Source organism: Suillus fuscotomentosus, assembly GCF_016647785.1.
Source record: "Suillus fuscotomentosus strain FC203 chromosome Unknown F5891scaffold_31, whole genome shotgun sequence".
Taxonomy (NCBI): Eukaryota; Fungi; Basidiomycota; class Agaricomycetes; order Boletales; family Suillaceae; genus Suillus; species Suillus fuscotomentosus.
Genome location: NW_024539543.1, coordinates 52,365 through 79,796, shown reverse-complemented (window position 1 = coordinate 79,796; position 27,432 = coordinate 52,365). Strand labels below are relative to the sequence as shown.

The following is a 27,432-nucleotide window of genomic DNA, read 5'->3' as shown; positions in this document are numbered from 1 at the left end:
CCACAAAGGTCTTAAATATGATTTATGATTGAGAAATACCATAGTACATGTTTTTGTATAAGAATTATCGTGGTGTCATAGTGAATATGGGTGCGGTAGTGACGCGGTAGGGTGCGGCAATTCTGAGATTTTGTGGCTGTGGGACGCGGCAATTCTGAGATTGTGTGGCTGTGGGGTGCGGCAATTCTGAGATTTGTGGCTGTGCACTACCGCACCGCACCAACACGATGATCCTTCTTACCAAGTACATATACCTGCAGCTTTGTCCATGGTGTGCATTGTTCTCAGCAATTCATGCACCCCTGAAGTCTCGCCTGGCACTTGGTCTTCACCGCCAGATGGAATCAACTACACGCCAGTCAACCACGACGCCGCGAGCTGCCTGAAATTCAAAGACGGCTACCAACTTGAAGAACGGCCGCACAACAACATGTTCATCCTCGCGCATGTCAAGTACTTCCATGTACCTTCCTTGGCCGTGGCTGTGGTATAGGCTTTTTGGTACGTTTCTCTTTCTTAATGACTTCAGGCTCACAGCCGCTCACTTCCTTCACTAAAGTTCGGCTCACACTGTTGGTCGGTGCTGTTTTAATGCAGCCTTCCACTGTCAATATGAAAGTTACGCACATCCAGTTCTCCTTCAAATTCTGGTGCATACAGATCTCAGTCACCATGATTCCAGTGCTCGGGGAAACCCTCATATGGGTTCCATTGGTCTTGGTGCGTGCCAGCGTCTTTTCCCCATTGTTCATTCTCTGCAGCACCTGCGGCCAACGAGAGTTCGAACGTTCGCTGTTAGAGTATACCAAGGAGTCTGAATGTCATTGTCTCGTACGATATTACTAGGACTCACTGCTGCCGCGCCCACTACCGCATCCGTGCCGCAACACGCCCAACACGTCCTCTAAATTCGGCCTCTCAAAGTCATGTCCGAGAGGCGCATAGTCGATGAGTTTGACGAGTATTACTACTTAGTCAATTATCTTGTGTATGATTAGAGTAGTTGTCGGAAATGAGCGTTGAATGTATGTTTCGGTACCGTGGTGCGGTAGTGATGCGGCAAGTTGCGGCAGCGATGCGGCAAAATACATGAGCCCGTACCTCTGGCTTCTGCCGTACCTGGATCCTATAAATAACGAGCCAGCATTAATATCATAAGTAAAGCATGCTTATGCGGTGTGCGGTGTGCGGTGTGTACCTAACTTCGAGCATCCCTATTCTGTTCTATGGCTTCGGACCGATCTAGCAAATGACCTCATAGTGTCAATTCAACAGCTCGACCATGGATAGACAACCAAGGACAACTGCTCTCCTCAGCAACGTCGCTTGCTACACCAACCTGACATTAACGTTCCTCTGAGCTGTATCTCTATGGAAATGGACGTGGAGTGAGTCAATGAACCGATAGACCATGGATAAACAGGCTAATTGTAAATCCCTGCCACTTTAAACTGAAAACCAACTTCTTGTCAGTGTAGTTTTATCAGGAAGTTGGACCCTTGCACTCGTGGCTCGTGACACTCGGATCACCACTATCTTGTCATCGCTTTTTCGGGAGGAGACGTTTCATACGTGGCCATTGCAAGATGCCCAATATTTGCGTTCGCCAGCGCATATATGATAGACTACCGAGTATGATATTGCTCTCGAGTCAGCCATGTTCTCCGCTGCATCCTTGTTGACAATTATCTTCCTGGCTTTGTCAACCACGGGATCGCCAGTTGAAGTCAGCAATTCCCCCATAACCCTCCCGATTGCCAGGAGGCTAAGTGCCCTCAATGGTACCATTAACCTCTTGGAGCAGGATAGAGCTCGCGCGGCTGCCCTAAGGCTTAAGGGCCACACCTTGAAGCACGGTGGCCACGGCGTTCCCATTGGTAACGTTGTTACTGGATACTACATAGCAGTTGGGATTGGCAGCCCCCCTACAACTTGTAAGTCCAATACTGAGAAAATATGCGGCTGCTGATGTATTATCGAAGACGACTTGATTGTCGACACCGGTACCGCGAACACATGGATTGGCGCCAAAACACCGTACGTGGAGATAAGCACCAGCATCTACACTGGTACGCCTGTGTCGGTCTCCTACGGTACCGGATCTGCCTACTTCTCTGGTATGGCATACAAAGATATCATACGCTGTTGGAAATATTTATGATTATCTACAGGACTTGAGTACTTGGACACCGTCACTCTCGGTAGTGGGCTCACTATCCCCCAACAGTCGTTTGGTGTTGCTGCTTCTCACTCGGGCACCTTCGGCGGAGCTGACGGTATCCTTGGCCTAGGGCCTGTAGACTTGACAGCGGGTACCCTGCCAGATGAACCGGCGTTGACGATCCCGACTGTCACTGACAACCTGCATAGCCGAGGCACCATTCATCGTGAGGTTGTTAGTATCTCTTTCGAGCCCATCATTGTAGCGAAGGAAGTGGTTAATGGAGAACTCACCTTCGGCGGAACTGTCCGTAACAAGCACGGTCCCATCACGTACACGTAAGCTACCTCAGTTCCTACATTAATCCAAGCTGATAGTAATCGTTTTATTTAAGTCCTATCACTACCACCCAGCCTTCATCGAGGTATTGGGGTATCGACCAGAGCATCTCCTATGGCTCCACAACGATCTTGTCCTCCACTGGCATCGTCGATGTTGGCACCACTTATATTCTCATTGCTAGCGGTGTGTATCTAGAGTGCAGCGAGCGATCATTGTCTAATCAACGTTAGTTAGATGCTTTCAACCAGTACCAGTCTTTAACCGGTGGTACTCCGGATCCGCCGACCGGTCTTCTCCTCATTTCCGCTCCTCAGTACGCGGCACTCGAGAACCTGAACTTCAATATTGGCAGCGTACGCCATTTCTGGCAGCCTTCACATCCCTTGTTTACCATTTGCACAGGAAACATACACTCTCACCCCTAACGGCCAAATCTGGCCTCGTATTCTCAACACGTACATTGGTGGCAGTAGCAACGCCATCTATCTCATTGTTAACGATATTGGTACGCCCAGTGGCAAAGGGTTTGATTTTGTTAATGGCTACACATTCGCCGAGCGGTTCTACTGCGTATTCGATACCTCCCGCTCCCGCATCGGGTTTGCCCAAACCCCGTATACTGATGCCACCACCAACTAAAATGGAACTGCCCAAGTACACGAATGATCGTTTTCCCGACGCAAAACAGCATACGGACTTGAGGCTTGTACGGACTCTTAAGTAGGCTATGGAGGTTTATTCCTCAGTGAGGTGTGCGTATGATTACCAATAGTATCACATCTGCTGGTTAGGATGTATAGAATAAGTCGCCTAAGGCCACATGCGTGGCAAAGGGCGCCTGCTACCTAATGATCGTAGTTTCTTCTCACTGAAACACGTAAACTATCGTTCATCGAATACTGAATATTATGAATGCGAAAAAGGCAACGAAGGGGTCTCGCAGAGATCCAAGAACCTACGACACAAACATGCCGATTGAAATTGTATATCATCAGTTGAATGCAATGAAGAATGAGATAGAGTTTCAAAACCGAAGAACAATTCTTTGAATATGACATCATCACCCGAAGACGATATGCATCAATAAGACAGTAAACAAATCAGATCGGCAACGTTCGCGCAAGCGAGCGAAGTTTGTTCTCCTGCAGCACGAACAATATATTTAAGAGACGCAGCAGACAATGCCGACGATAGAGAACCTGACACTTCTCGAACTATATAACCAAGCAGTGAGGGAACATCCAAAATCCTTGAGAAATCAACCTGTAAGCCTTGGGAACACTCCGTCCAGCTCCCGCGTGAATACCGTAACTCCAGACAGCAGATGTCGCAAAAGGTTCATGTTCATTTCTTCTCTTGACGATTCTATCTGCAGATGGAAGAGAACGAAGCAGATCTGCTAGAGAGATCGCGCGAGGCGACGATATCGACATCCTCAAAAGTGAGAGAGATAACGATAGCAGATGAGCATGAAGCCTCGTCGTCCATTTGCTTCGTTTGGAAGATGTCCGCCGTCATAGGCGCTCAGACCAGTCCCACGAGGATCAAGCCAAAGGGTCTGCGATTGCCAAATAGCGATAATCTCAGACGAGCGAGGACTCGTGACATTGTTTGCCTGACATTTTTTCTTGTGAAGCTTGCTCCTATGTAGCAGTATATTTAGTCTCGCAAACATTCCCGTGCGTAAAGACAAATCAACGTACCGCACTCCCCAAGTCTACACTGAAAGATAGGTCGAAACCGAATCCTGGACCACATGCACGACACAGAAGTTAGCCTCTGTTCGCAACGGTTTGAGTCATAACGAATTGCCTTGAAAATACAAGACTGGTCTTGGCGCAATTGGCGGGTGAACATCATGCATGCAATGCTTGAGAGAATCGGGAATGATACACGATAAGGAAAATCCGACTCTGCAGTGTCTGTGCCAGATACCTTGGCCAGAAGATACCGATAAATTGAGGGTTTGATGTGGTGGAGACGCCAAGATTCTTGATGATGGCATGGCGAGCTTGTGGTGAACGCCTGGAAAGTTTATTTGTATAAGCAGTAAAAATGATGATACTTGCAAGGAGGCCTGTTAGAAAAAGGCAGAGCAATAGCGGAAGCCACGTGCGAGTACTGTACGGTAGCCTGCGGCAAGAGCCAAATACGTGTCCACTGTCCCTGGCCTGAGGCAGAAGTCCGCACAACTAACATCAACACTGCCAAGAATCTTGTTCCGTTCTGGTCGCCGCGAAACGAACCGCGGCACCCAAGGATCCACTGGCACTTGAGCCCAACTTTACACCCACCAGAAGCAATGCGGGCCCCGTCGAACGGATGGCTATAGTATTATGTCAATATCCTGGAATGGTGCAAAAGGACCCAGGTATCTGATCCAAGCCAACGCCACCTCGTGTTTATCGTAAAATCCGCAGTCGGCTCAAAGTCAACCCGCACGAATGATAGGTTTCACCTTAGTTGGCTAGTGGTCACAGTGCGTTAGTTTGTTCTTCTTGTTTTATGGTTTATTATCCTATGTAGATTTCGCTTGGCTGTTGCGCGTCCTCACAACTAAGGAACCAACCACATGACCATATGTAACATACTTGAACATAGTAAGGTCCTCTTCCTTGCGAGTCCTTGCGCAGAATTCACTGACAGTAGCCGTAGTTACTCGGAAATACTCGGATGAGTGATTTTCGCCTATTGAGTAAGAGCCTACTGGATTTACAACTGGACGAAAGTTCAAGGCTCTTTGTTCCGGGTAGTATAAGCTATGCTGGGTTGGGTTACTTTCCACAATCTCAACTTGGCGCCGAAATGGACAGCTGGGCGCTTTTCCATGTACTTATATAGATCACCATAGTACGTCCCTAGATTTTACCACTCCAAGTTGTCTTTCACCTCCATCCCGTTCACCTACTAGTAGTACATATCGTCTGGCATGGCTCCTTTTGATACTCAGCCTATCAAGTCACTCCCAGCACCCAGGGATGGGAATATCGTCGTCCGCAGTTACCAGTCTGGGTCCATGGATCGTCATACCATCATCGATGTCATTATTATAACCGGTTAGTTTGCGTTCCTCAATCCCTTGGCGATGAATAGGATCAATCGGTTACCTGTTCTCTGTTTCCTTCCAAGTACTATTGTCAAAGCCTCCACGCTTTTCGTCACGGTTTCCTTTGACCGTGACTCTCGTACCTCCTGATACTGACAACACATCTCAACAGTGATATTCATTGCACTCCTTCTATCACTCTCTGCCTTAGCATGCTTCCGACCTACATCGTTGAACTCGCTTCGCGCAGTCCCAGTTCGTGGCACTTCTGTGCCCATCCTCAACACAGCCACGCCAATGCGTTCGACTGCAACCGCTGGACGCAGCATTCACTACTCCAGGCATATATTGATGATGTCATTCATATTACACAACTGGTGGGCACGTACATTTCACGATGGCATTCCCCGGTCTGTAAATACTGCGCACCACGAACCAACTCTATTTCGTGCTTCCCCCCGTGCCTCATCGGCAGTCATAGGCACGGAGTTTTATTCTCGCTCACCGAGCTTCACCACTTTTGCACCCACTTCTCAATCGGAGGCACCCAGCATCGTCAACACTTTCGTTGACAGTGGAGACGTGGAGCTTCATGTGCTTGATGGCAGTAAATCCCTGAACACACCCTCATTAGCAGCAGCCGACGACGCAGACATTGCTGATAACCGAGTTGTCATGCTGTCTGATACAGAGTTCATCGTCCCCATAGACGCGAAGCCTGAGGCACCTGATCCATCTTGAATGGTCTACCGCTGATCGCTACACAGTAGAAGTCAACATTGCAGAAGTTGACGAGGTAGCAATGGGGTGTCAGGTTTCACGATGAGCTGAACCAAGCGCATCTGGATTTTGGGGTTCTACGCACAAGGCAGTGGAAATGGGGATGGGGGCAGGGGCAGTGCATGAAGGACCTGTGCATCGTTCTGGAAATTTAAATCCACAGTCATATATAATATAGCACGTCAATGTTTTCCGAGTAGAACAAGACATCGCCCTGTTGCTGTGCTACTTCACGACACTGCCTCGGTGTGCACACTAGTGAACAGAAGGTTCTTTGAACACGCACAGCACACTACAGCACAACCACAGGATGAGGTTTTACGATTCCTGACGTCAATTGCTCACGAGACATCGCCAGTGGTGCGGCCGAAGTTCCCGGGTTTCTCTCGAGTGTGACAAACGTACGAGGATTCAGCATATTGAACGTATGAATGGGGTGACTCGGGCTGATATCTGAATGGTTCCTAACTAGGACTTGCAAGGAGTCGCCAAGGTCCAAGAGCTGGCAGTAGTGCTCCGCAAAGCACTGTCAGTGGTATTAACAAAGCTCAAACGTTCGTGCCGTCAATATTGCAAGAAAACTCGAGAACTCGAGCTTGTAAATGGTGAAACGGCATCAGGAGACGAGTATTCAAGTTGGAGAAGGTACCTCCTTCCCCGACTCTACCATCAATGAATTCATGAGTTCGCGATATTGTAGCCATGATAGTTATAGAATTATATAATTTTTCTCCTACCAAAATAACAACATAATCATCGATGGCAGAATTATGTTGCTTCTTGGGAATATATAGGCATAAATCCGTTTCTCATTTCTTCACCGGTTCACTGATGAATCGATGACGACTCGGAAGTATGTAGGGCAAATATTAATGTAGGGAGGGTTCTTTATCCAGGCACACAGTATTTTTGCACCCGCGTGAAACAAATTTCCATTTCCGATTATATCTTCTCCGATTTCTTTCGGGTCTTCCCAAGCTTCACAGGCTGTCTCTGCTTGGTCTCTGCTGTGCTTGTGGCCCATACATTTGGCTTGCAAAAGATATAACTTCTTGTTCGTCCTACCTCTCGCATTATCATTGTGCATTTTTGTTTTGGCATTAGCATTTGCTGACTCAACGTTTGCCTGCGACACAGACCTTGGTCTCTCTTCTCTCGTTCGCTATGGCCGTCTTCTCCCTGTTCCACGTACGTGCCTCGTCGTGGTTGTGACTTTTATTCTCGCTGAATCGTTGTCTCAGGATGTCGCTTAGCTTGCATGATTGCCCGCCTCATGATGTTGAACACGAGACACCCACATACCCATTGATTTATGAACCGTTGTATTACCCTGACGAAGTATCCGTGTTGTCCGCTGTTGCATGTGATCTACCATGGCTTTCTGCATCACTTATGTGCTACAAAAGCAACCTGAACTGTTTGACAGCTCCCATCCTGTGTGATGCTGCCCCCAACGCATTGGATGTAAGTGTTATGAGGCAGGACTGAAAGCAAACAGTGTCCTTGCAATTTTGAATTCCTGCGGGCGGAGCTTGTCAGTTCGTCTCATGACATGCTTACACAGCGTTTCCCGATGCACCTACCCAGCACTTCCCTCCAGACTCGCAAGCAGCTGCTGTTCACCTTGCTATGGTTCTGATGTTGCAGCTGCACTCTGCCGCTCCCCGGTGATAGTAGCCTCTTTTCCCACTTTGATTCCTCCTCCCTCAGGCATATCTGACCTTCACCAGCATTGGCTTTTCTTTTCCCTGGATGAGCTCACCCATCGTCTGGAGCGTCTTCTGTTCAATCATGCATTCGTTCTTCATTCTTTCTCAACCTCGCATCAATCGCTTTCAGACTTGCGTTCACACCGTTGGTCATGTAGTGTGCCCGCCAACTTCGTACGCCTAGGGGCTAGATTTGAATGCGAAGGTATTGTGCAAGACATATCTAGCATGTTATTCCTTCCCCATGTCATCCACGATGACACGTGATGCTATGTTGGACGACAGAGTTGCAATTGGGGACTGGTGACTCGCTGCCGGAATTGGCATTTTGAAATGGCCGAGCGTTTTTGGCCTTTTTTGGCAACTATGTTTCTGGATCCGACATGGCGATAACGCAAGTTGGTTCCGCGGCATGTTATATAACGACGAGCCTCGTTTTCTCTCATAATCGATAAGCTCGCCCTCATGGCAGGACAATCAGGGTCGCAGGATCTTTCTGTGGTGGCACCCCTACCGCTCACACAGACACAACATGACGAACTTGATCAAACTTTGCCTGACACTAGCTCCCCGACGCCCAAGTTACCTCGAGGTCAGCAGCGTTTATCCATAGTTCTTTCACCTCACGTTAATGGTATCCTAGACACAGATGAAATTCTTTACGATTCATTTAGCAGTCCTTACATTGGGCTAGCCGCGATCAGCTTTTACGAGTACCTGAAAAACAACAACATCGAGTTCAGGACATCCTCGAAGTCTTACTACGGCAAGTTCTGTTCGATCGTTCAGAGTTCTGGAACAGGAAAATCAAGACTCATTCTCGAGGTGAGTATTATAACGTGCATGCATGTATCAGGTGTCTAAAATTATCGAGTTAGCTCCGGAACAAAGGCGTCCTCGTTTTGTACATGAACCTTCGCGAACTAAGTGACATAGGTTTCCCTAACCGAGACCCGGTGCCTGCACGCATATTGACAGAATGTACAACGGACTGTACTGAAGCCGAGTACACCGCTCGTTGTTACGCCTTTTTTACGGCCATATTCCAGGTGCTCTGGTGGGATCTGGGCAGCAAGATACCTGCACTGGACTCTCGCGATCTTGATGCTGCAATCAATGCATGGAATGACGAGATGTGTGACATGCACGCAGAGGCTCGTACCAAGTTCTTTGAGATGGTGGATTTTCAATATAACATGGTGAGCACGGCCAATCATGATTGCTTGACAGACACTGGCAGAACGATACTGAATTGGAGAACGTTGTCACACAACAGGTTCTAAAATCACCACGCCAATCCTCCGTTAAGCAAGCTTTCCGAGACATGGTGCAAGCTATGCCACACATATTTGCTGCGAGGGAGAAAAGGAAGAGGAACGAAGAGGAGAGGAAGGACAAGTATCTCTTTGACGAGCCAAAAATTGTCATTGCATTTGACGAGGCATACCCTCTCAACAAGTTGAACAGTCATGGCATCCGTCTATCGCGTATTCTCTGCAGTGTGATTAACTCCTACTCCTCCCATGATAACACACCAGTCTGGGTCGTTTTTGCATCTACGACCTCACAGGTGGCTGATTTTCCACCTCCTCAAGCGATTCGTAAGTACCTGCTTCATGTCCCTGGCAGTCTCTAGTATTCACACAACATTGCAGAAAATTCCATGCGGATAGTGCAATCTGGAAATTCTTCATTTCCACCTTATCATGCACTTGGTTGGGATCAGTTCGCGACCCCTCTGGGTGATATGCCAGCTAATGATGTCGCAAATTTTTGCCATATTGTTAGATTTGGTCGTCCACTGTTTGTCTTTTTATTTTATGCTCGTGTTCAGCTTTGTTGACCACCATAAATAGGTGGAAATCACTCATGCCAAACGGTGGGGTTCTGAAGTTGGCTGGTCAGAAGTTATGCGACTCTACAGCATTTGATTCTATGGCTACCAATCAGGCTCTTGCAGTACTAGCTCAGAGATTCGCTCTCGACTTCCGCTTTGGTCATCGCGATACTGTTTCTTACATCAAAACAGCAGTGGCTAGTCACTTGCGTGTATGCTTCTCAACGACCGAAAATGGGCTCTGGAGTGATACCGGTTATCCATCCGAGCCCCTTCTGTCTTGTGTCGCAGCAATATTACTCCATCAATCACCCGACAATTTGCCTAATGCTTTGCATGTCTTGGAGAACAGGATTCATAGTGGAATGGTCGAAATCGGACAGAGAGGAGACTCGTTGACCAGCAGACTTTTGCTGCTTCTTGCTAAGGATCTCTTTATCCGCCAAAACCCCCCCGAAACCGCGATTCAGCATCTACTCTATAATGGGAGTGAGCACGCCGAACTACTAGACTGCCAGAAGGTCTCTATCGTCGGGTTCTTGGAATATCTTTTTGGCACAGCATTCTGGTCGGACTCGGAGGCAGGAGAGGAGGCCAAGACAGTTTTTCAGCATGCCTACATCAATTTTTCTCATTGGATATCTATGGAAGAGTTCATCTCGCCTGCGGACAGTGATTTCGAGGAGTCAAGGTAAGCTTCTAAACGTTGTTCAAGCGAGATCATTTCTAAGATATCGCTGTAAAGTGCTAGATGCGATCCTGACGAGTGGACTTTGCGACATTGGCATCGCACAAGCGCGGTGCAATGCTGCCCCCTGCAGCCGCTGGTCGACAAGATGATCCCCATATATTTTGACGATCCCAGCCTTGGCCCCGATTTGAAACGCATGTCCCAAATTTTCATTTCCGACAAAGTGGGGAGGATTAGCAATATTGGAGATCCAGGGTACGATACTACACGCACGCATTACTCGATCGAGTGCCAATCAGATCTCCCCTACATCACTCTCCTTCTCGACCTCAATGTGGACTCGGACCCACAACTTAGCGCCACGTATCTGAAGAGGGACCCAAGCCATCCCGAAACAGGCCGATGTCTGCGGATCTATGCTTCTGGAATCAACGACACCACGTTTCCATTCTTAAATCAACATCCTACCGTTGCGAAAGGGCTACAAGAAATTCTCTCTCGACAGAAAGAAGCACTGGTCCCCCAAGCCCTCAGGAGTTCAATGTGCAACGTGAGGTGGGAGGCATAAGAAGGGTTGTACTTGGTCCGTTGAGCGTATGTTTTAGCTGGTCAGGTGTGCGTGCCTTGACGAGAACTTCCGGGAGGGCTCTGAAGATTATTCATGGACTTGACGTTGTACACGGGGCATTGCGAAAACAACCTGTGGTAAGGGATATTGATGTAGCTAGTAGCTGCGCATTATTTGGTGATTACATGAGGTTTGCCGAAAATAATAGCTTACCTCAAATTCTTGTGTCAGATCTGTACTACATACATGGCCGCAGTGCAACACAGTCTTATCTGAAATTTAGCATTCTCTGGAACCGTTCAGTTATTCTCTTCAAGTCCCTTTCCTGCCCAATACCTCCAAGCCAGACGACCTCTTCATATACTAGCAGGTCACTCATCACCGTGAAGTTTTCGTGAACGTGTCCACTCTAACTCCTAGCTTAGAGGCCTATCATCGACAAGGAACTGAACGGAAGTTTACCACTGAGGAGTCGGCGATTTGTTGCAACGGTAGTGATTCACCTCTTGGTAAGTCTTGGAAAGTATTAACCATGACTATGCTTACCTTGGTACTCATCCAACAGTCGAGATGGTTAGCTCTCATATTGATCGGCTCTCGGACGACATCCTCCTTATGATATTCAAGCTGGTGCGCGAGGAAGACCAAGCTGCCTTGGATGATTATCTCCAGAAAGAAAATGCCATCATAGGCAGACGTTGGGACGATTGGGGAGATGCACCCAGTGAATTAGATGAATCAGATGAATTAAATGGTGATTATGAGGAGTGGCGATTCGAGCTAGCAAATCGACTTTTTGCCGACAATATCACGGATGACCCTCCACCTCGATCAGCGCTCTTGCAAGCTACGCGTGTGTGCGAGCATTGGCACGCACTCGTATCCCAGACTCCATCGATGTGGACTGTGCTGGAAATCTCCTTCCGTGAAGGTGCTGCAGCTCTTGAGCACGCGCGGACATTTCTCCAGCGTAGCGGGTCATGTCTCATACAAATCACAATTCTTTGGGACAACCCCGCTTGGATTGTACCAGTATATGAAAGTCTGGTCGAGAGGAGTGGAGGAACATTTCCACCCCAATCGCGTGAAGAAATTATGGCCGGTGTCCATCTTGGCTCTGTCATTCAGGAGCTATATGCCCATGTGCATCGTTGGCATGAGTTTACGCTCAGGACGACCTCCATTGCCCACACATATCAAGCACTTTCGTTGATGTCACGCCCTTCCGTCCATCCAGCCTGTGGACTAGAAAAATTGCATCTTCAATTTATACACAACTCACGTCATGCAACTCATTTTATTGATGAACCATCGCTTTTCCCCGGTTCAGCGCCTCCCATCCGCGATCTTCTTCTTTTCGGCATAACCTGGGCCTGGCCATCATCGTCCTATGCTATCGTCCAATCTCACAAACCTCCGGATCCATTATGATACCCACATGAATGCATACACCACAAATTCACGCACGGGGCCTGAAGCAGAAATGTTGTCGCAGTTCCTTGGCGCACTCATCAACCTCCGGACTCTGGCGCTCGAGGTGAACCTTCAATCTTTTAATACACACACCATCAAGTTGCCTCGTTTGCATAGCCTGGCTATCAAGTCGCGCACAATCGATTGTTGGGGCACGGGATTTCTCCACAATGTTCAAATGCCTGATCTTCGGATCTTGACCTTGTGTGTAAACGCAGAGCAGCCTGACGACAGTATTGAATATTTCCTTGATGAATTGGTAAATCTTACCGATTCTGAGGATCCTCTAGAGCTGGATGAACTCCACCTTTTCGATTTTGCCCAGCATGTAGATGCTGGGTTCCTTCATCGCCTGTACACCAAGATGTCTAAGGTCAAAACATTGACATTAGGACCAGGGGAGGATTACGACAATCTCGTGCTGGCAACGGCGCTGCTCCCCACATCCAGCAGACTGCAAGATCTCCCTCTCCCTGGACTTCAGACACTTGTTGTGTTTGATGTTCCAAAACAACTCATACGGCGCATCATACTAGAACGCCAGTCGCTTGCTGGTCCGTTAGAGGAGCTTTACTGTAGTTACCCTGAGGGCAACGAGACAGATGATTGGCAACTTCAAGTCAAGAAATTCCACCGCATTGGTCACGTGAAGTCCACCCGTTACACTGACGTGGTTGCCAGGCAGTGGACATATTTAGTCTAGTGCCTCATTCACAATGTACGTAGCCTGCCGCCTAGGGGGTTGAAAAACATTGTAATCCAGCCAAACTCATCTCACAGGTCAACACGAGCAAGTAAATTTGTAGCTCATTAATCAGTAGTGATAGATAGGACCTTCGCAGTGGCAATTTATGGTGCCCAATGATCGCTGGTGATTTGAGCAGAATTCGTCTATACCCACCGCTTACCAGCAACTTTGGACGCCCTCTAAACATTGTCCAATACGCAACTCCTGTATACACGGTGCCGGAGTTGGCTTCTGGGTGAGAATTGGATTCCTATAAGCAGACTGTCTGGTGAGCGATGGCTTGTACGCTTATGTTGACGGGAGCAGAAGCCAAAAAAAGATAAACAGGCCGACTGACCAGGAATATTTGTCGTTGCAGGACAACTCGTTTTAATCCAAAGATCCTGACGGGCTTCTGTCGCGTCATGGATCATCTGCTATACTTGAGACCTTCCCGGCGCCGACCATGTCTTCAAATACCAGTATAAAACAACAGACGCCAGAAGTCATTGCACAGGAACAAGGCGTTGTGCACCTGCCTGGGGGAGGACCATCACATGTTCGAGGGACGGCTCGCTACGACCATGGGACTTGTAAAGCGGCGCACAGATAGGCGAGGACTGGCGAGATGGCAGGAAAAGGAAAGCAGCGGTGTGCAAATGACATTGTCTCCGAACGGCAAGACTGTTGCCAGCGGAAGTCAAGATGAAAGTGAAATTATGGGACAGTCGAGATTGGAAAGGTCGTCACAAAATGGACAGGGCATAGACGTGACAATGTGTTGTGAGTGTACTGGAGTGTGAATGGTAACCGAATGCTAAGCAGCGAATCCTCGGACGGCAGGATAGTGAGAATCTGGGATGTCAAGAACGGAGAGACAGTACAGTCCTGACAATCAAAACCGGGCATGTGTCTGTACACCATAATCTACTCACTCGACAAGACACAAATTGCGACTTTAAGGACGGAGTAAATCCTGGGATGCGAAGATGGGCGAACCAGTGCTCACCGCACTCGAACGCGATTAGACAGTTTGGAGCTTTGGCCTGGTCGGACGGAAAGAAAGTTATCTCGGCATCGGATTAGGATATTCGACACAGCCACTTGGCAGCAGATGTCGGACTGGAATGGTTTCTATTGATCAGTATGTTCGTTCCATGCTGAAGTTGTTGCTCTCAGATTTTGCTCCGGAGTGATTATCACTCCTATATTACTTGTAAATTTCTTATTCAACGTGTTTCCTCAGAATCTTTATTAGGTTGCCATTTCACATCCTACGCATTATCCTCGTGCATTTATGTAAGTGCTGAGTGGAATAGAGAGGTCCATGTACATGTAACTAGGATACAAAAATACACTACCCACATACAGTATATCCTGTAAACATGATGCCCCCTACGGAAACGAAAATAATAATAATATAATAGTGGTATTTAAGGGAGTGGTGATGGTGGGAAGAGAAGAGCCGCAGTGGTAATACTAGCTGCTTCTTCATAGGCGAAGCGACCCCCACCCCCCAACTGGGTAGGCGTTAAAGAGTCAAAGGTCGGACACAACTCGTACCATTCCTCTGGAAAGCTGTTCAGCCATGGAAATGCTGTCTCCTGAAATATGACTTACGTGGTACGGGGTTCACATGTGCAGCGGTATCTGAAGGGCTTTCCGCCATTACTACGGCAAAACCGCTGGATGCGAAAAATCAGTCATTTCTTCTACGAAGACGTTCAAAGACATACGCATCAAGGTGCCAGTCAATGTGGCTTTTGGTTCATAGTTAGTACTGTTCATGATGGCTCAAAAAATAATAATAACATACCAATGCAAGAACCACGGGCCAGAATTGTCGGTCGTCCATCGTATCACCATCTGTTGCCCCGTAGTACCAACGCTTACCACATCACGGCGAACTGGGTTCACATAATTGAAGGTACTACTTTCTGCGCTCTGTACGACATCGAATGAGTGCTGATGACCATCATCAGTACCAATCAAATATGTCATCGAAGTCAAGGTGAACTTACCCCATGAAGGTGTATGGGATGCTGGTATGTTATGAATCAGACACATAAGCATCAAAGGAAAGGAAAAGACGCACGGGTCCACCTGGACCAGATACTATTTTCATCGTCAACTCCACCACTTGGTTGGCTTTTAGAGGGATCACACTCCCGTTTGGAAGTAGATTAAATGGATTTACACCACTGAGAATTTGTTGTAGAACAGGAACGGTGGGTGGTGCGAATGTGGCATTATTGACAGAGAAGAATCCGCCGAGAGAGGTAATCTGGAGGTCGAGGTTGATATCTGCATTCCCGTACCCCGGAATGCCAGGAACACCGGGATTGATTAGAGCATGTAAGTTGGTCTCTACCAATGGGTCCTGGATGGTCGTTTGGACCGTGGTCGGGTCGACCTGCGGGGCGCCTTGGTAGCGCAATATAGCAGAGTTCGTTCCCCCTTCGAAGGATGCACCCGCCAAACTAGGAAGACTGCGTATCCAGTAGTTATCCACTGGCTGGTTGGCTACCAGAACCACAGAGTAGCGCTGACCCGCAAGAATCTGGAGCTGATCTACAGGCAGTGGCTCGGTCAGCTGTCCATCCGCTTCGATGATGGTGAAGTTGTGGCCATCGATGGTGAAATTGAAATTAGGGTCGCAGGACATTGCAACCAGTCGCATGCGGTATCGCTTTCCCTGTTCGACGTTGATCACAGCCAGGTCAGACGCGGGTCCGCCTGCATAACGACCCAGTCCGTTGATAAGCGAAGAGTTGGCGTCGGTACCTATGATGTGGCGCAAGACAGGAGCTACAACGTGATACCTAGTGACACTGCTTTAGTCGGGTACGTTACCAATGTACCTTAAACTCACCAGTCGGAAAGTGTGATTACGGTACTTGCTGGTAACACATGATGGTCAGAGGTTTCATAACATGCACAGATTACTCGCTCACCATTGTCGACATCATACATGTATGCCAAAGGGTCATCAGGGTCATAGATAACCAGGGCTCCCCTCAGACCATCGCACTGTCCCATAGGTTAGTGCTCCACCACACGAGCAAAATGCGAGAGCTACTTACATATTGGACGGAGTAATGACTGTGATACCAGTAAGTACCTGCTTGGTTCGGGGCGGAGAAGTTGTGAGTGAAAGAGTTGTTCTGTGCAATCGGACATTGTGTGACGAAGGATGTGCCGTCGGCGTAGTTGGTCCCATTTTGGAAGATACCGTGCCAGTGCTGCGGCAAACAAAAGTAAGTTAATGAAAGCGCGGGTGATTGGCACTGCTTACGACACTGGTACTCTTGAACATCGTCTCGTCTGTGAGCTCGTTGACTACCTGAATGGAAAAGTTGTCTCCCTATTGTGAGGTCAGCGCTTGTGCACGACAAGGACGACGGAAGCTCACCTTCTGGGCTGCAATCAAGGGTCCAGGGAATATGCCATTGACAAGAGTTGCTCTGTTAAAGATCAGGAGTGAGCCCGAGGAGTGTCGTGGCAATAGACTCACGAGCGTTCGAAGCCATCGGGAGCGATAACATTATTACCTATGGTTATTGTGGTTTGTGGGCCTAGTACAGCAGGCTGAGATGATTGTGAACGAGGGTAGGACTGTGAGCGAGATACTATAGATGCAGCATTAATCAATGAAAAGAAAGAAGCAATTAGGATAGGAGTAAGCATCGTGATTATTCACGATAGGCCGGAGTGCTCGCACCCGAGAGAGTAGTGGGATGTAGGATAAGATGATGATGCAAGAAACATACCCCTCTCAGCTTTTATATTGCAGAGGCAGCCTGAGGTATCCCGATTCAAAGCAGCTGTACCTCGACTAATGACGACCGGCGTGTAATCCCTCCATAAACAGTTGCTCAGCAATTCCCAGCACTTCATGCATTTTAATTCCAATACTGTACTGCTCTTAGAGTTAGCAACTACCTGCCGATACATTGAAGAATGGTGGCGTACCATACTTGTGTCATGAAACCATGACTCGGAGAACATAAAATAAGTCAGATGGCCAGGACAGCCAGACGGCCGTAAATGTCCTGTAGTAGTGGCAGTGTCAGGTTGCCACATCAGTTCAAGACAACTCCTCGAGCATAGTAAAAAAAGAATGCAGGTGGCTAGTGCCAGTCAAACATGCCGCGCGGGAAGATCTGACTAGATTTTGTCTGAAAGGAATGATCGCATGCTATATTATAAGGGAGTTGAGCACTAACCTGTTCGCAACTTGGAACTGAACAAAGCAGATATGGATGACATCTGTGTTAGGCAGCGTGGATAATTATAATGGTTACTCCAGAAGGATAAGTATCAGCGCGGAAGTTTTGTACTTGTCTACCTGACACTGTCGCAGTGCGACGGAAGGAAACATCTGAGGATCAGGCAGTGATCAGACTGGATCCTGGAAAAGAGTACGCATGTGCCTTCATTCTCATTTAGCAACGATCAAGAGTTTGGTGCACGACGGACCAGCTTAGAGAAAGTCGATGCTAAAGTTAGACTTAGATGCATTAAAATAGGATGAGGGCCTGGTTGCCGCAGGATGTACTAGAGTGCGCTAGTGATAGCCCTATGAACCTTGGCAATGACCGACTGCGCACTAGACGCTCAACTGTCTCGGCAAGGAATTTTGAAGAGAGGCGGCCGGCGGCGACAACTGCTTTGATGATGGTTGCATTGTTGAACGGCGCAAGTCGGGCTGAAATCACCATAATGGATTGGCACTAGCTATGCATATAATGAAATGGATCCATGCACTGTGGGAGCTGGCCGATTCCCACGTTAGTGGAGGTATTACCCACTTCGTGATCCACCGTGACTAAGTATATCGTGACAATTTCAGACTGCTTGGCTACTTCATCCAGTACATTTAACATATTCTTATGATGTGCACATCAGTTGTCGTCAACTTCGAGCAGGAGCGAGGTTACACTTGCACCCACAATTGCGACCGTTGGTCCAGCTCCCCTACACCGCTACTAGACCAACGAAAACCTATGGTACAGCCCAATAATGGTAGAGGTGTAAAATAGCCATGATATATTTTTAGACTATACAACTGATTGCCGTTGCGCGGCTGGAAACCACTCGCGGAGGAGGGCGGAAATACCGAGGTCGGATCAGACAGACAATGTGTAAAAGCGTATGTCGTTTGATATGGGAAGTAGGCGTCGAAGCAAATATAGATGACTTGAAATTTAGTCAGCCAAGCTTACAGTTACAGCAGCCCGCCTCGGGATTCGACTGCACAGGTTTGTTTCTTACATCGATATGTGCAGTGTATCCGTCCGTCTATCATGCGAAACCAGTATCTGCGTGCATGGTACGTCGTAAATGTGAATGAGTTACATTATGAAACAACAAATACTTCAAGTAGGTTCAAGTGTGGGGCGTTGGCTGCATGCAGCGGAAATTGGAACTCGTGCGTAGGTGCTGAACGTAACAACTCGAGCTGTATTGCGCAAATGATGGTTGCGACAGAAATCGAGTCGAGTAGTATAGATCAGTTATGCGCGTGAGGTGTTGCCTATTCTATAGCGAAGCCCAAGCCGGAAGTGTCCAGCGGAACATCGCGAGGCAGACCGCGTCCTTAAAACCCGCTGCAGGCGCTCGTTTTCTGGGATAAGGGAGGGCCCGCTAGCTAGGGCAAGAGGAATGCTAGGTGGTGGGGATGGCAGCAGTATCGAACCTGCGAAAGTTCTCATCAATAGGCTGCCGCTACCCCAACTGCGCCGACCATCTCGTTCTGTTCAAGAATGATAATACCGTGACTGAGCCTATACACTCATCGGAAGGAAACGTTCCAAGGCACGACTCCAACCACATTCATTGATCGGCTAGCTGCTCACGGCGATTATGACCCACCGGGAGGGTAATTTGCGGCTGGAGGAGGGCTAGTAGGGGATAGGAAGCTTCAGATCCTGGATCTGGTGGCCTTTAGCACATCCAGACCTTGGACCTACTCACCCAAGGAAGCCTAATCGACCTTTTCCGTACCGACTGGGGATGCGTTTCCATGAGACAATACTGGATGAAAGCCATCAGCAGAAATGGACACCGGAAGGCACCAAACGACACGAACATTTACGTTCGAACTTGAAGTTTGGCAGATGGAGGCACGATGCGTTACATCGAGTGTCAAAGATACACAGCGGTCCTGTAGTTGATGCTGCAAATTTTGACACTAGTGGCATTGGTTGTCAAGCCTTAAAATACTAATTTACCTAGGAAACAATTGAGGTTGCTCAATTAAAGAATGCAATGCAATGTTCTGGGAACGTATGATGGGCAACATAAGTTGACGTAACATTGTATGTGAAGCTTGAAGCTTGAAGAGTCAACCGGCTTGGAGGTAGGAAAGGACCAGTAAGCATCACTGTAGCGAATTCCCACGATGACCATGGCGCGGATTTACCGCAGCATGATGCATGATGCATTGATGGATGGAACAGAGATGTTCCGAATGGATTTAAATATAGTGATCGGCCTCCAGCAGGCGCAGTTGAGCGCTGAGCAGTGGGCTTCAAATTTGTGCCCTGGCACGCGAGTTGCACGCAGGTGGTTACCGCTCCAACGTCATCAGATCTTGTAGAATCATTTGAATACGACTTAGTATTTTGTGGTGCCACACGAACTGGGCACTTCATGACTAGTCTCTTGTGGTGAAATGTCCGTTGTGCACGGAGCTGTAGGACACCTGGTTAAGTTAGAGCCGAATGAACGAGATCTCAACTGCTCAGGACATCTTGTAGCATTTCAATAGTACCAGGCCCATCAAGCTTTAAAGGAGTAGGTTGGGTGGCGGATAGTCCAGCTTGCCACTTGAGACAAGTATGGATGGGCCGAGGATGGGCAGCTATTTAGTTCTAGTAGTGAGACAACACCTCTCAAGTCAAATAGACACACCTACACCTCAGCCTCTCATACAGTGCTGAGGGTTCAAACCCGACATCTCGCTGATGGAAACAAGTGCAGAGATAGTCCCAGAGAGAATGAACACCTCTGGAATTGATCTCATGAGCCTGATTCTTTGATAAACAAGCAGAGCTTACCCCCTACAAAACACTTGAATATCATCGTGTCGATCACTAGCAATGCGTAAGCCAAATGCTCAAGGAATTGAGAAGCTTCCCATAATTTCCAGTACAACGACTAGGAGTCCACAGACTACGAAATATTGGTTTCGGACATACATCGTAACCAAGACTGTATTCAAAATCACGAGTTCGACAGTCACGCGGTACGGGCTTAGTGCGGGCTGTGACGCATCGATGCGTCATCGATGCATAGCGCTGCAGCGCTCAGCCGCAGTGATTGCATGACGATATCTATGGTATGTGCAATTGAGGTTCTTCCCTTAATACATAGCCTCGATTCTCGCCGGAACATAAGAAAATCGTCATATCAAAGTGAGAGTTCGAGTGCAGCAAATTCTGAACATTCGGATCCTCCTTCAACATCGGTGTCAACCCACGCATCAGGATCAGTGGTATCTTCCGATATCAAGTCTTTTGGCTGACGTGAGAGGTCAATCGGAAAGAGGGGTCGTCGCGGGCTTGACAGGCGTCGCGAATGATAATGAGTCTTCATAGAAGGACCACGGAACACGTCTTCCAGATTATTTCCTCGCTTCGAGTTTTGGCTCTCCCTTCGACTGAGCGAACTTTTGACTTCGTGCAGGTGAGCTGTCCGTGCCAAGCGTTTGGTAGATTTAGGAATGATGAGTCCTGTTGATGAATGCGAGTTTGTTCGCACCATATGGGCGGCGCGGGGGAGTGTGGATATCTCCGTGGAGATAGAAATAGGTATGCGACGGGTGGGGGTGCGGAGTGTAGAATTGGCAAATGGAGGGCCGGACCGTTTCGTGGCGGTGGAGCCGCGCGGGGTGGATCGTTTATCTGTGAAGGTAGTAAAATGCGGAGGTCGGCGTGGAATAGGATCATGATCGGAGGACCGTTGCGTTCGATGAGGCGGAAAGTCTACAGGAGAACCTGGGCCCGAAGGACGACCCTTTTTGGGTTCAGATCTCTTGCCAACAGGAATCTCAGGACTGCGATTTCGGAACAGCATATTATTCGAGCCACGGTCAGCGTTACTGCTAGCGAAACTTAAGTTGCGCCGGCCCCATTCTCTCGCAGAACGAGTAATAAGTTGAGGGGGTTCTATGGATGGTGCACCTCTGGTTAAGCCAATGAATACAAGCACTGCCAGAAGTAAGCAAAGTTGTGCGATCCCAAGACGCTTTTCAAGAGTAACCTTGAAACATCATGAGCAACCATTAACATTTTCAGGACGTGGAAGCCAACCTCTTCAGCAAGATGATTTACTCGCGAGAGTAATTCACTGTGTTCGAACTCCAGACGAAGTCGCTGTCTTTCCCACTCGTGAACTGTGCGCTGATACATTTGTGCCTGTATGCGACTCTGAGAGATGTATGAGATAGGTCGTTCAAATTAGCTCTAGTGGAACTCACGGCGCTCTGCAACCTGCCAACATCCTCACCGAACCTCCTGAGTACTTCACGTACACCAGAGGTCTGCTCCTCCACATAACGTGCATATAGGCTATGATTTGCCTCTAGGAGAGTCAGTCGGGTCATAATTGTGCGGTATATTGACTCTCCACTTGATCCGACGGGTGGAGGGATAGATAATGTTGGTAAGGCTGTCGCCAGCGTGTTCGCAGATGGGCCGTGGTGAGATGATAATGATGGAGATTGCAATAAAGATGCTTCGATATTAGAGGTATGCGGGAGTTCTGAAGAGATTAGATATGGGGATTGGGTAGACGTGCTCTCATTAGGCGAGAGGGATGCTGTAGAGGATATGGCAGTGTCGAAAGACACGACGCTCGTCTCGGAACTCAATACAGACGTTGAGGTAGCGGACGAAGTAGGCTGCTGCATGATGGCAGAGTCGGTAGGAACAATGGCCGGTGAAGACGCTGTGGATTGAAAAGAAGAGTTGACCGAGATATATGTCCGGTTCACCGCCTTGGATGCCTGAGAGCTACTTAGACTCATATGTGCCGTAGACAAGACTTTGGTTGTTGGAAGTGGGGTATCAAGAGGATATGCAGAAGGTATGGTCCGAGCCTCGAGCTCATCCATAAACTTGTTCAGTTCAGATCCCCCAGAACTGATGGGCAGGGGCTCCGTAATGGAGGAAAATACTTGAGCCTGAGCTCGGGCGAGTTTATGACTCTCTTCTTCCCACATGTCCCACTTCCATTGTTCAAGATGGGTCAAACCATAGACCCTAAGAAGTGAGACAGGACAGTAATACTCATGTCCATAGTGTGAGTGAAAGTCGATCCGGATGTACCTGTAGAAATCGCGCAGGGTAGTTGGCGTGTGGAAAGACTGTATCTCGGTCAACGGCAAGGTTTGAATGTCTGTGAGAAACACGCGCCTGCACACCACGGACATTCTTTCCCTTGTAAGTACCCGCCAGTACCCACCCGTCATCAGACGTCGTGTAAGTCTTTGCAACCTTCACCGAAAAATCCTTGAACACTCCGCTGAAAAACTCGAAGTTCGCGAGTTGCACGGTGTCAATTCTAATATCCTCGCACAACTCTACAACCACGAACTGTTCCTCCTTGCCCGTAGAACATGGCGAAAGCATATATTTATCCTTTTTTGATGATAGAATGGACGAAGGAGACTTGGCAGAGCGATGAGAAGTGTGTACGCGTGCAGAGCAATCTAAGTTTGCATAATTGAAACGGTCGGTGATAGGTACCCTGAAATGAGGGGAGAGTGCCGTTTCCGGGAGGTATGCAGACGTGTCCGGCACAGTGACATTAGTCTCATGGGTAGTACTTGACTCCGTGTTTTCTAAAGCTTCAATTTGGAGATGAGCAGTTACCCGAGGCTGGGTCTGCGACTGCGGTTTGGATTGGTACAGGAACTGTTTAGACTTCCACTCCTCAAATGAGAGCAGGACATCCTCGACATCATCTGGTGATTCTATTGACGAAGGTGGTGTCAAGCAGCAGAGAGGCGGCTCAGGTTGGCGCTTGCGATGGGCGAGAACTATAGCGCGAAATGGGTCATTCTTGGAGGAGGGAAGAGCGACCGAGATGGCAAAAGCTGGCGAGGTAAGCAGGAGAAGGAGCAACGTCTTGGGCAGCGTCGTGAAAGAAACCATCAATGAAGTTTCTGACAACCACAGCCTTTTAGGTCTTCCAAAGATTCAAAGACAGCTAAAGTGACATGGGTGCTTCCGATAAACAGTTGTAGGAAGTCTAAGGAAGACACTATTTGATCGCCACGTCGGCGATTCTGAGAACTCCCAAGTATTTTGGTCACTTGGGCCTGACAATCCTCAACGAGTAATTAAAACACAGGTTCACACAACAGAGGGTAATCATTGACCCTGGATGTATTATTCAAGTAGACGATACATGCAAGGACTATATTTGCAAGTATAAACATGGATGCATTAGACGGAAAACAGCATGAATGTTTATAATGAACTCCGTCATCTTTCTAAACGTCGCACTGTGAAGTCATGTTAATAAAACGAGTAAAAGTCAAAGAGAAACCATATACCATTCCTATCAACTCTCCAGCCTTGGTATGCATGATGAGTGCAACAATCAGGCCTACAGACGATTGTTCAATACAACACATCGTCTATACAAAATATCATCTTACCGTAAAGACCCAGCACTTCAGCGAAGATGAGAATCAAAATCTGCGCACTATGTTAGATTTGTTCTTGACAAGACCAAGTTAATGAATATTCACCATTCCAACGAAAAGTCGCGGCTGTTGTGCAGTACCACGGACACCAGCATCACCGACGATACCAATGGCAAAGCCTGCGGCAAGACCAGCGAGACCGACCGACAAACCAGCACCGAGGTCAATGAATCCTTGCGCAAGGGTCATTCTTGCCTGCACTAAATTGCATACAATTCAGCATCCAGGATGATGGGCAGGAAAAGGACAGAACACACGTGAACTGGAAATGAGGACGGATACCACCAGACCGTAGATCTGCGCATTATCAGAACCGACGGGAGTTAAGATGGAGGAAGGCAAAAACGTACACCGATAATACCAGCCATGATAACAGGAACAACACATCTCATCACGAGGTCTGGCCGGAGGACACCCATAGCAGAAATACCAACACCAGACTTTGCGGTACCATAACTGCGGAAAAATGTTCAACACACCACAAACCCTGCTGCCAAAAAGTTTCAGACCTTGCACCAAGACCTAGCGCACACAAGCACAAGGATTGGTTAGGACATCAGAGCTTCTGACAACGTCTGCTCATAAGACTTACAGGCGAACACAATTGAGCAGGTGCAGCCCTACAGACTCTTCAGTCTCGAAAGCAAACAAGGAGAATTTAGAACTGACCATGGCACCAAAGAAGGGTGCGTAGACGGGACAAAGGTCAGACATGATTTGTACTTTGACTTTGAAGGAAGTGAATGAAGACGATTGGGCGACGCTGATAAATGGCTGAGTAGACGTAGTTCGAGTTGACGACGCCGTGGGGAGAAAGCCGATCGGAGATTCAACACCTCGGCAGCAGCCATTGTTTGGCAAGAGCTTTAGAACTAAACAACCTCCTTCTCCCTTTGGAAACTTTCAACTGCCCGGAGTCCCCGGACGGCGTATCCGACTGGAAAGACACATAATGTCTGCTTCTTTGAGATTCACCCGAAGGGTAGGTCTTTTATAGAGCTTGCTTGCGCGTTCTCACAGAGGAAACTATGCCAGGTATGGAAATCATTCATAGACAACAAAGGTATTCCCACTAGACACTTTTTGGCGCGAGTCGCTGAATACAGCAACTAGGACATGATGCTCAGTGTTTTCCAAATGTAAGAGTGTACCATCTCTACTTGCATCTAATACTGACAAAGTCTTTCAAGCTTGTCATTCACCGCGCAATCCCCGGAACAGTTGATTTTTCACTGAAGATAGATCAATCTAATTGTACGTACTTTTCTCACCAGCTTCCATAACACTTATGTCTCTGCAGTAAACAGAGTCGGGGTGCGTATCTCAATGTCCCATAGTATCCTACTTATTGACGCACCAAACTAGACCGTGCACGGCGGCCTAATCCTGTCGCTGACTGATACCCTTGGCTCCCTCGCTGTTGCAAGCAAAGGTCACTACATGACCGGCGTTTCTACAGATATTGGTGCATCCTTTGTACGACCTGCAGGCAGGACAGGCGATACCCTTCATGCACGAGCCACACTTACTGCCATGGGTAAGTGATGCAAGATTTGTTATAGTGTTCTACAAGCTCACCAAACCAGGGAAATCCTTGGCCTATACTCGTGTAGATTTTACCAATTCTGTAGGCGATTTAGTGGCGTATGGATGTAAGACTTGTCTTTAGCACGCCGAGACACTTCTTGACTAATCGCATTGCACTAGATCACACGAAATATGTTGGGAAATCGTCGTCTGACCCTGTGAGTAAAACCAATAATATTTTCTGGCTCAACATGACAATCCTTCTGCAGAACAACGTGAAGTTTTCGGAAGATGGCGAACAAGTAATAGAGGGGAACGACGTTGACTGATATTATTTTTTATTTTTACTGTGATCGTACCAAGTTTTGAAAATAACAGCATTCACTTCGCACAGATGATCTGTGGCATAAACAAAGCAGTGGATCGTCAAAAAGAAAAGACAATGTAAGAAAACAAACGTTTCTATCTTTTTCCAGCGTAATGAATGTCTCTATCAAGCTGCATGATGCAATAGGTGGAGCAGGCGCAAAGCTGTGTCTTCCTCGCTCGCCCTCGTCAATGAACTATCCATCTTTCTCGATCTACCAAAGTCGATCAGGCGGAAGCTCTTGGTCGAGAACGCCCGCTGGATTGGCCACTCCGTTGGCTTTCCCTGCTGCCACAGAATGTTCCGCGCTGCGAAAGACTCGTGCAACCACCCTGCATGATGGAAGCGGAAGAGAAGCGATGCGCATTCTTGCTTGTCGTCTATGCACAACTCATCTGGGTTTATCTCCTCGCCACAGCACTCGAGAAGTAAGATCGGACTCAAATAGTTGGGATGATTCGTGCCATCAGTTGGATCATCGGGTGTGTAATACCCGTAGAACTGCGGGCAGAGTGCCCCGACGGGGACAGGATCGTGCAGAGGGGGCATGACATTATATCCGTTCCAGTGTTCGAAGAAGTGGTCAGGGAACGATTGATAGTTGCTCGCCTCCCGAGCGAGGTGGAGGTCGTGTTCGATTGAGAGTTTCGCAATAACAGAGACTGTCGCGGTGCGCGGAACTGTCCCAGAACCGCTGCCGCCGTGTCCGCATCGACCCCAGGAGGTTTGCCACTTCTCATTAGTGTGGATGCGAAGAGCTGGTCCAGAGTAAGATGCGACGCGGACGACCCTCGGAGGTTCAACGGTGAATATTTCTTCCTCGCTGCCTTCTTCACTCTGTTCACCCTCACTTTCTTCTCTGTCAACTTGTTCTTCATCCCCACGATCCTGCTCTGACTCCTCTTTGCCTTTCCCCTTGTCCTCCTTGGGAACAGACCCCAGCGTGCCCGGCTCCTCAGAGTTCTGAATCTCGTCCACCTTCATCTCAACGTCAGGTGACTCTTCCTGCTCCACTTTGGCTCCGGGTTTCAGATCCCGCCCATCTACGGCGTCCGTTGCAACATCGGCATTGGCATCCCCTGTTTGAGCTGGGGTATTGGAAGAGTCCGCAGGGGGATCTCCGTCCGAAATTGGCGCCGATTCAGCGTCATTGGCATTGGTGGACTTTTCATCACCCGGTTTGTCGTCGTCTGGGCCGATGAAGGATGCGGTCACCAGTGGGAGCTGGTGTTCCTCAATGGTAACGTGACCAACCGTTCGCTTCGAGCCAGAGGCTTGCGAGGACTCTGTTCCGGGGGCGACATCCAGGCCGGTCTGTAGAATTTCTTCAGGTTTCCCTACTGGGTTATTTAAAAGTGCTTCCCATTTCCCATCGTCCTTTAACTTCTGAATCTGTCGACGGGCGTCCGACTCCACACAAGTTCTGCACAGACGAGGCTCGATGAAAAGGTCACGGGGAAGCTCCCAATCCACACTATGCACAACTG

General features: G+C 48.3%; 11 protein-coding genes across 11 annotated transcripts; 6 read left to right on the top strand and 5 right to left on the bottom strand.

Annotated features, from left to right (window-relative positions):
* Window positions 1-588: 588 nt before the first annotated feature.
* Window positions 589-792, bottom strand: F5891DRAFT_1037402 (uncharacterized protein; the record flags this gene model as incomplete). The annotated part of the gene is made up of 2 exons (XM_041361863.1): window positions 589-647; window positions 672-792. Coding segments are annotated over 2 exons (180 nt in total), but the record flags the coding sequence as incomplete, so codon positions are not given.
* Window positions 793-1,519: 727 nt separating this feature from the next.
* F5891DRAFT_388052 (aspartic peptidase domain-containing protein) lies at window positions 1,520-3,233 on the top strand. The gene is made up of 6 exons (XM_041371647.1): window positions 1,520-1,934; window positions 1,983-2,117; window positions 2,172-2,499; window positions 2,556-2,686; window positions 2,738-2,856; window positions 2,906-3,233. The coding sequence occupies exons 1-6, from the start codon at window positions 1,658-1,660 to the stop codon at window positions 3,140-3,142; spliced, it is 1,227 nt and encodes a 408-aa protein (XP_041225180.1). The 5' UTR covers window positions 1,520-1,657; the 3' UTR covers window positions 3,143-3,233.
* Window positions 3,234-5,432: 2,199 nt separating this feature from the next.
* Window positions 5,433-6,290, top strand: F5891DRAFT_980858 (uncharacterized protein; the record flags this gene model as incomplete). Its single annotated transcript, XM_041377052.1, has 2 exons — window positions 5,433-5,559; window positions 5,722-6,290. 2 exons carry the CDS (start codon window positions 5,433-5,435, stop codon window positions 6,288-6,290), a joined length of 696 nt encoding a protein of 231 aa, XP_041225179.1.
* A 2,114-nt stretch (window positions 6,291-8,404) lies between these two features.
* F5891DRAFT_388630 (uncharacterized protein) lies at window positions 8,405-11,364 on the top strand. Its single transcript, XM_041371649.1, has 7 exons — window positions 8,405-8,630; window positions 8,682-8,863; window positions 8,917-9,237; window positions 9,315-9,639; window positions 9,694-9,841; window positions 9,895-10,566; window positions 10,627-11,364. Exons 1-7 carry the CDS (start codon window positions 8,504-8,506, stop codon window positions 11,132-11,134), a joined length of 2,283 nt encoding a protein of 760 aa, XP_041225178.1. The 5' UTR covers window positions 8,405-8,503; the 3' UTR covers window positions 11,135-11,364.
* Window positions 11,365-11,391: 27 nt separating this feature from the next.
* On the top strand, window positions 11,392-13,050 carry F5891DRAFT_388331 (uncharacterized protein). The gene is made up of 2 exons (XM_041371648.1): window positions 11,392-11,643; window positions 11,700-13,050. The coding sequence occupies exon 2, from the start codon at window positions 11,705-11,707 to the stop codon at window positions 12,563-12,565; it is 861 nt and encodes a 286-aa protein (XP_041225177.1). The 5' UTR covers window positions 11,392-11,643; window positions 11,700-11,704; the 3' UTR covers window positions 12,566-13,050.
* Window positions 12,618-13,310, top strand: F5891DRAFT_1189403 (uncharacterized protein; the record flags this gene model as incomplete). Its single annotated transcript, XM_041367160.1, has 1 exon — window positions 12,618-13,310. One exon carries the CDS (start codon window positions 12,618-12,620, stop codon window positions 13,308-13,310), a length of 693 nt encoding a protein of 230 aa, XP_041225176.1.
* Window positions 13,311-14,514: 1,204 nt separating this feature from the next.
* On the bottom strand, window positions 14,515-17,092 carry F5891DRAFT_1037338 (laccase). Its single transcript, XM_041361862.1, has 12 exons — window positions 16,849-17,092; window positions 16,747-16,798; window positions 16,630-16,698; window positions 16,418-16,576; window positions 16,289-16,364; window positions 16,207-16,234; window positions 15,430-16,156; window positions 15,356-15,376; window positions 15,151-15,299; window positions 15,071-15,094; window positions 14,955-15,019; window positions 14,515-14,904 (listed from the first exon to the last, which is right to left on the bottom strand). Exons 1-12 carry the CDS (start codon window positions 17,019-17,021, stop codon window positions 14,768-14,770), a joined length of 1,680 nt encoding a protein of 559 aa, XP_041225175.1. The 5' UTR covers window positions 17,022-17,092; the 3' UTR covers window positions 14,515-14,767.
* Window positions 17,093-20,591: 3,499 nt separating this feature from the next.
* F5891DRAFT_387682 (UNC-like C-terminal-domain-containing protein) lies at window positions 20,592-23,661 on the bottom strand. The gene is made up of 4 exons (XM_041371646.1): window positions 22,754-23,661; window positions 21,817-22,704; window positions 21,650-21,766; window positions 20,592-21,599 (listed from the first exon to the last, which is right to left on the bottom strand). Exons 1-4 carry the CDS (start codon window positions 23,492-23,494, stop codon window positions 20,748-20,750), a joined length of 2,598 nt encoding a protein of 865 aa, XP_041225174.1. The 5' UTR covers window positions 23,495-23,661; the 3' UTR covers window positions 20,592-20,747.
* Window positions 23,662-23,694: 33 nt separating this feature from the next.
* Window positions 23,695-24,853, bottom strand: F5891DRAFT_1037329 (V-type ATPase). The gene is made up of 9 exons (XM_041361861.1): window positions 24,721-24,853; window positions 24,644-24,671; window positions 24,561-24,573; window positions 24,402-24,507; window positions 24,309-24,348; window positions 24,097-24,251; window positions 24,004-24,043; window positions 23,899-23,951; window positions 23,695-23,847 (listed from the first exon to the last, which is right to left on the bottom strand). Exons 1-9 carry the CDS (start codon window positions 24,763-24,765, stop codon window positions 23,836-23,838), a joined length of 492 nt encoding a protein of 163 aa, XP_041225173.1. The 5' UTR covers window positions 24,766-24,853; the 3' UTR covers window positions 23,695-23,835.
* Window positions 24,854-25,003: 150 nt separating this feature from the next.
* Window positions 25,004-25,907, top strand: F5891DRAFT_953324 (thioesterase thiol ester dehydrase-isomerase; the record flags this gene model as incomplete). Its single annotated transcript, XM_041375171.1, has 9 exons — window positions 25,004-25,033; window positions 25,087-25,114; window positions 25,165-25,190; window positions 25,242-25,305; window positions 25,352-25,365; window positions 25,417-25,588; window positions 25,638-25,703; window positions 25,759-25,796; window positions 25,848-25,907. 9 exons carry the CDS (start codon window positions 25,004-25,006, stop codon window positions 25,905-25,907), a joined length of 498 nt encoding a protein of 165 aa, XP_041225172.1.
* Window positions 25,908-26,077: 170 nt separating this feature from the next.
* F5891DRAFT_914471 (uncharacterized protein) lies at window positions 26,078-26,536 on the bottom strand (the record flags this gene model as incomplete). The annotated part of the gene is made up of 1 exon (XM_041373685.1): window positions 26,078-26,536. A coding segment is annotated over one exon (459 nt), but the record flags the coding sequence as incomplete, so codon positions are not given.
* Between the last annotated feature and the right edge of the window lie 896 nt (window positions 26,537-27,432).

Excerpts from the sequence above, each read along its gene's own strand:
- F5891DRAFT_388630 (XM_041371649.1), top strand. The coding sequence starts at position 8,504 with ATGGCAGGACAATCAGGGTCGCAGGATCTTTCTGTGGTGGCACCCCTA. Across the intron at positions 8,864-8,916 it reads AATCAAGACTCATTCTCGAG|CTCCGGAACAAAGGCGTCCT; the intron begins GTGAGTATTATA and ends TTATCGAGTTAG. Across the intron at positions 9,640-9,693 it reads TCCACCTCCTCAAGCGATTC|AAAATTCCATGCGGATAGTG; the intron begins GTAAGTACCTGC and ends ACAACATTGCAG.
- F5891DRAFT_387682 (XM_041371646.1), bottom strand. The coding sequence starts at position 23,494 with ATGGTTTCTTTCACGACGCTGCCCAAGACGTTGCTCCTTCTCCTGCTT. Across the intron at positions 21,767-21,816 it reads TTGGCAGGTTGCAGAGCGCC|AGTCGCATACAGGCACAAAT; the intron begins GTGAGTTCCACT and ends TACATCTCTCAG. Across the intron at positions 21,600-21,649 it reads TAAATCATCTTGCTGAAGAG|GTTACTCTTGAAAAGCGTCT; the intron begins GTTGGCTTCCAC and ends TGATGTTTCAAG.
- F5891DRAFT_388331 (XM_041371648.1), top strand. The coding sequence starts at position 11,705 with ATGGTTAGCTCTCATATTGATCGGCTCTCGGACGACATCCTCCTTATG.
- F5891DRAFT_388052 (XM_041371647.1), top strand. The coding sequence starts at position 1,658 with ATGTTCTCCGCTGCATCCTTGTTGACAATTATCTTCCTGGCTTTGTCA. Across the intron at positions 2,687-2,737 it reads TTATATTCTCATTGCTAGCG|ATGCTTTCAACCAGTACCAG; the intron begins GTGTGTATCTAG and ends AACGTTAGTTAG. Across the intron at positions 2,857-2,905 it reads TGAACTTCAATATTGGCAGC|GAAACATACACTCTCACCCC; the intron begins GTACGCCATTTC and ends CCATTTGCACAG.
- F5891DRAFT_1037338 (XM_041361862.1), bottom strand. The coding sequence starts at position 17,021 with ATGCTTACTCCTATCCTAATTGCTTCTTTCTTTTCATTGATTAATGCT. Across the intron at positions 16,157-16,206 it reads GTAATCACACTTTCCGACTG|GTATCACGTTGTAGCTCCTG; the intron begins GTGAGTTTAAGG and ends CAGTGTCACTAG. Across the intron at positions 14,905-14,954 it reads ACATGTGAACCCCGTACCAC|AGGAATGGTACGAGTTGTGT; the intron begins GTAAGTCATATT and ends ACAGCTTTCCAG.
- F5891DRAFT_1037329 (XM_041361861.1), bottom strand. The coding sequence starts at position 24,765 with ATGTCTGACCTTTGTCCCGTCTACGCACCCTTCTTTGGTGCCATG. Across the intron at positions 24,672-24,720 it reads CACCCTTCTTTGGTGCCATG|GGCTGCACCTGCTCAATTGT; the intron begins GTCAGTTCTAAA and ends AAGAGTCTGTAG. Across the intron at positions 24,252-24,308 it reads CGTCCTCATTTCCAGTTCAC|TGCAGGCAAGAATGACCCTT; the intron begins GTGTGTTCTGTC and ends TATGCAATTTAG.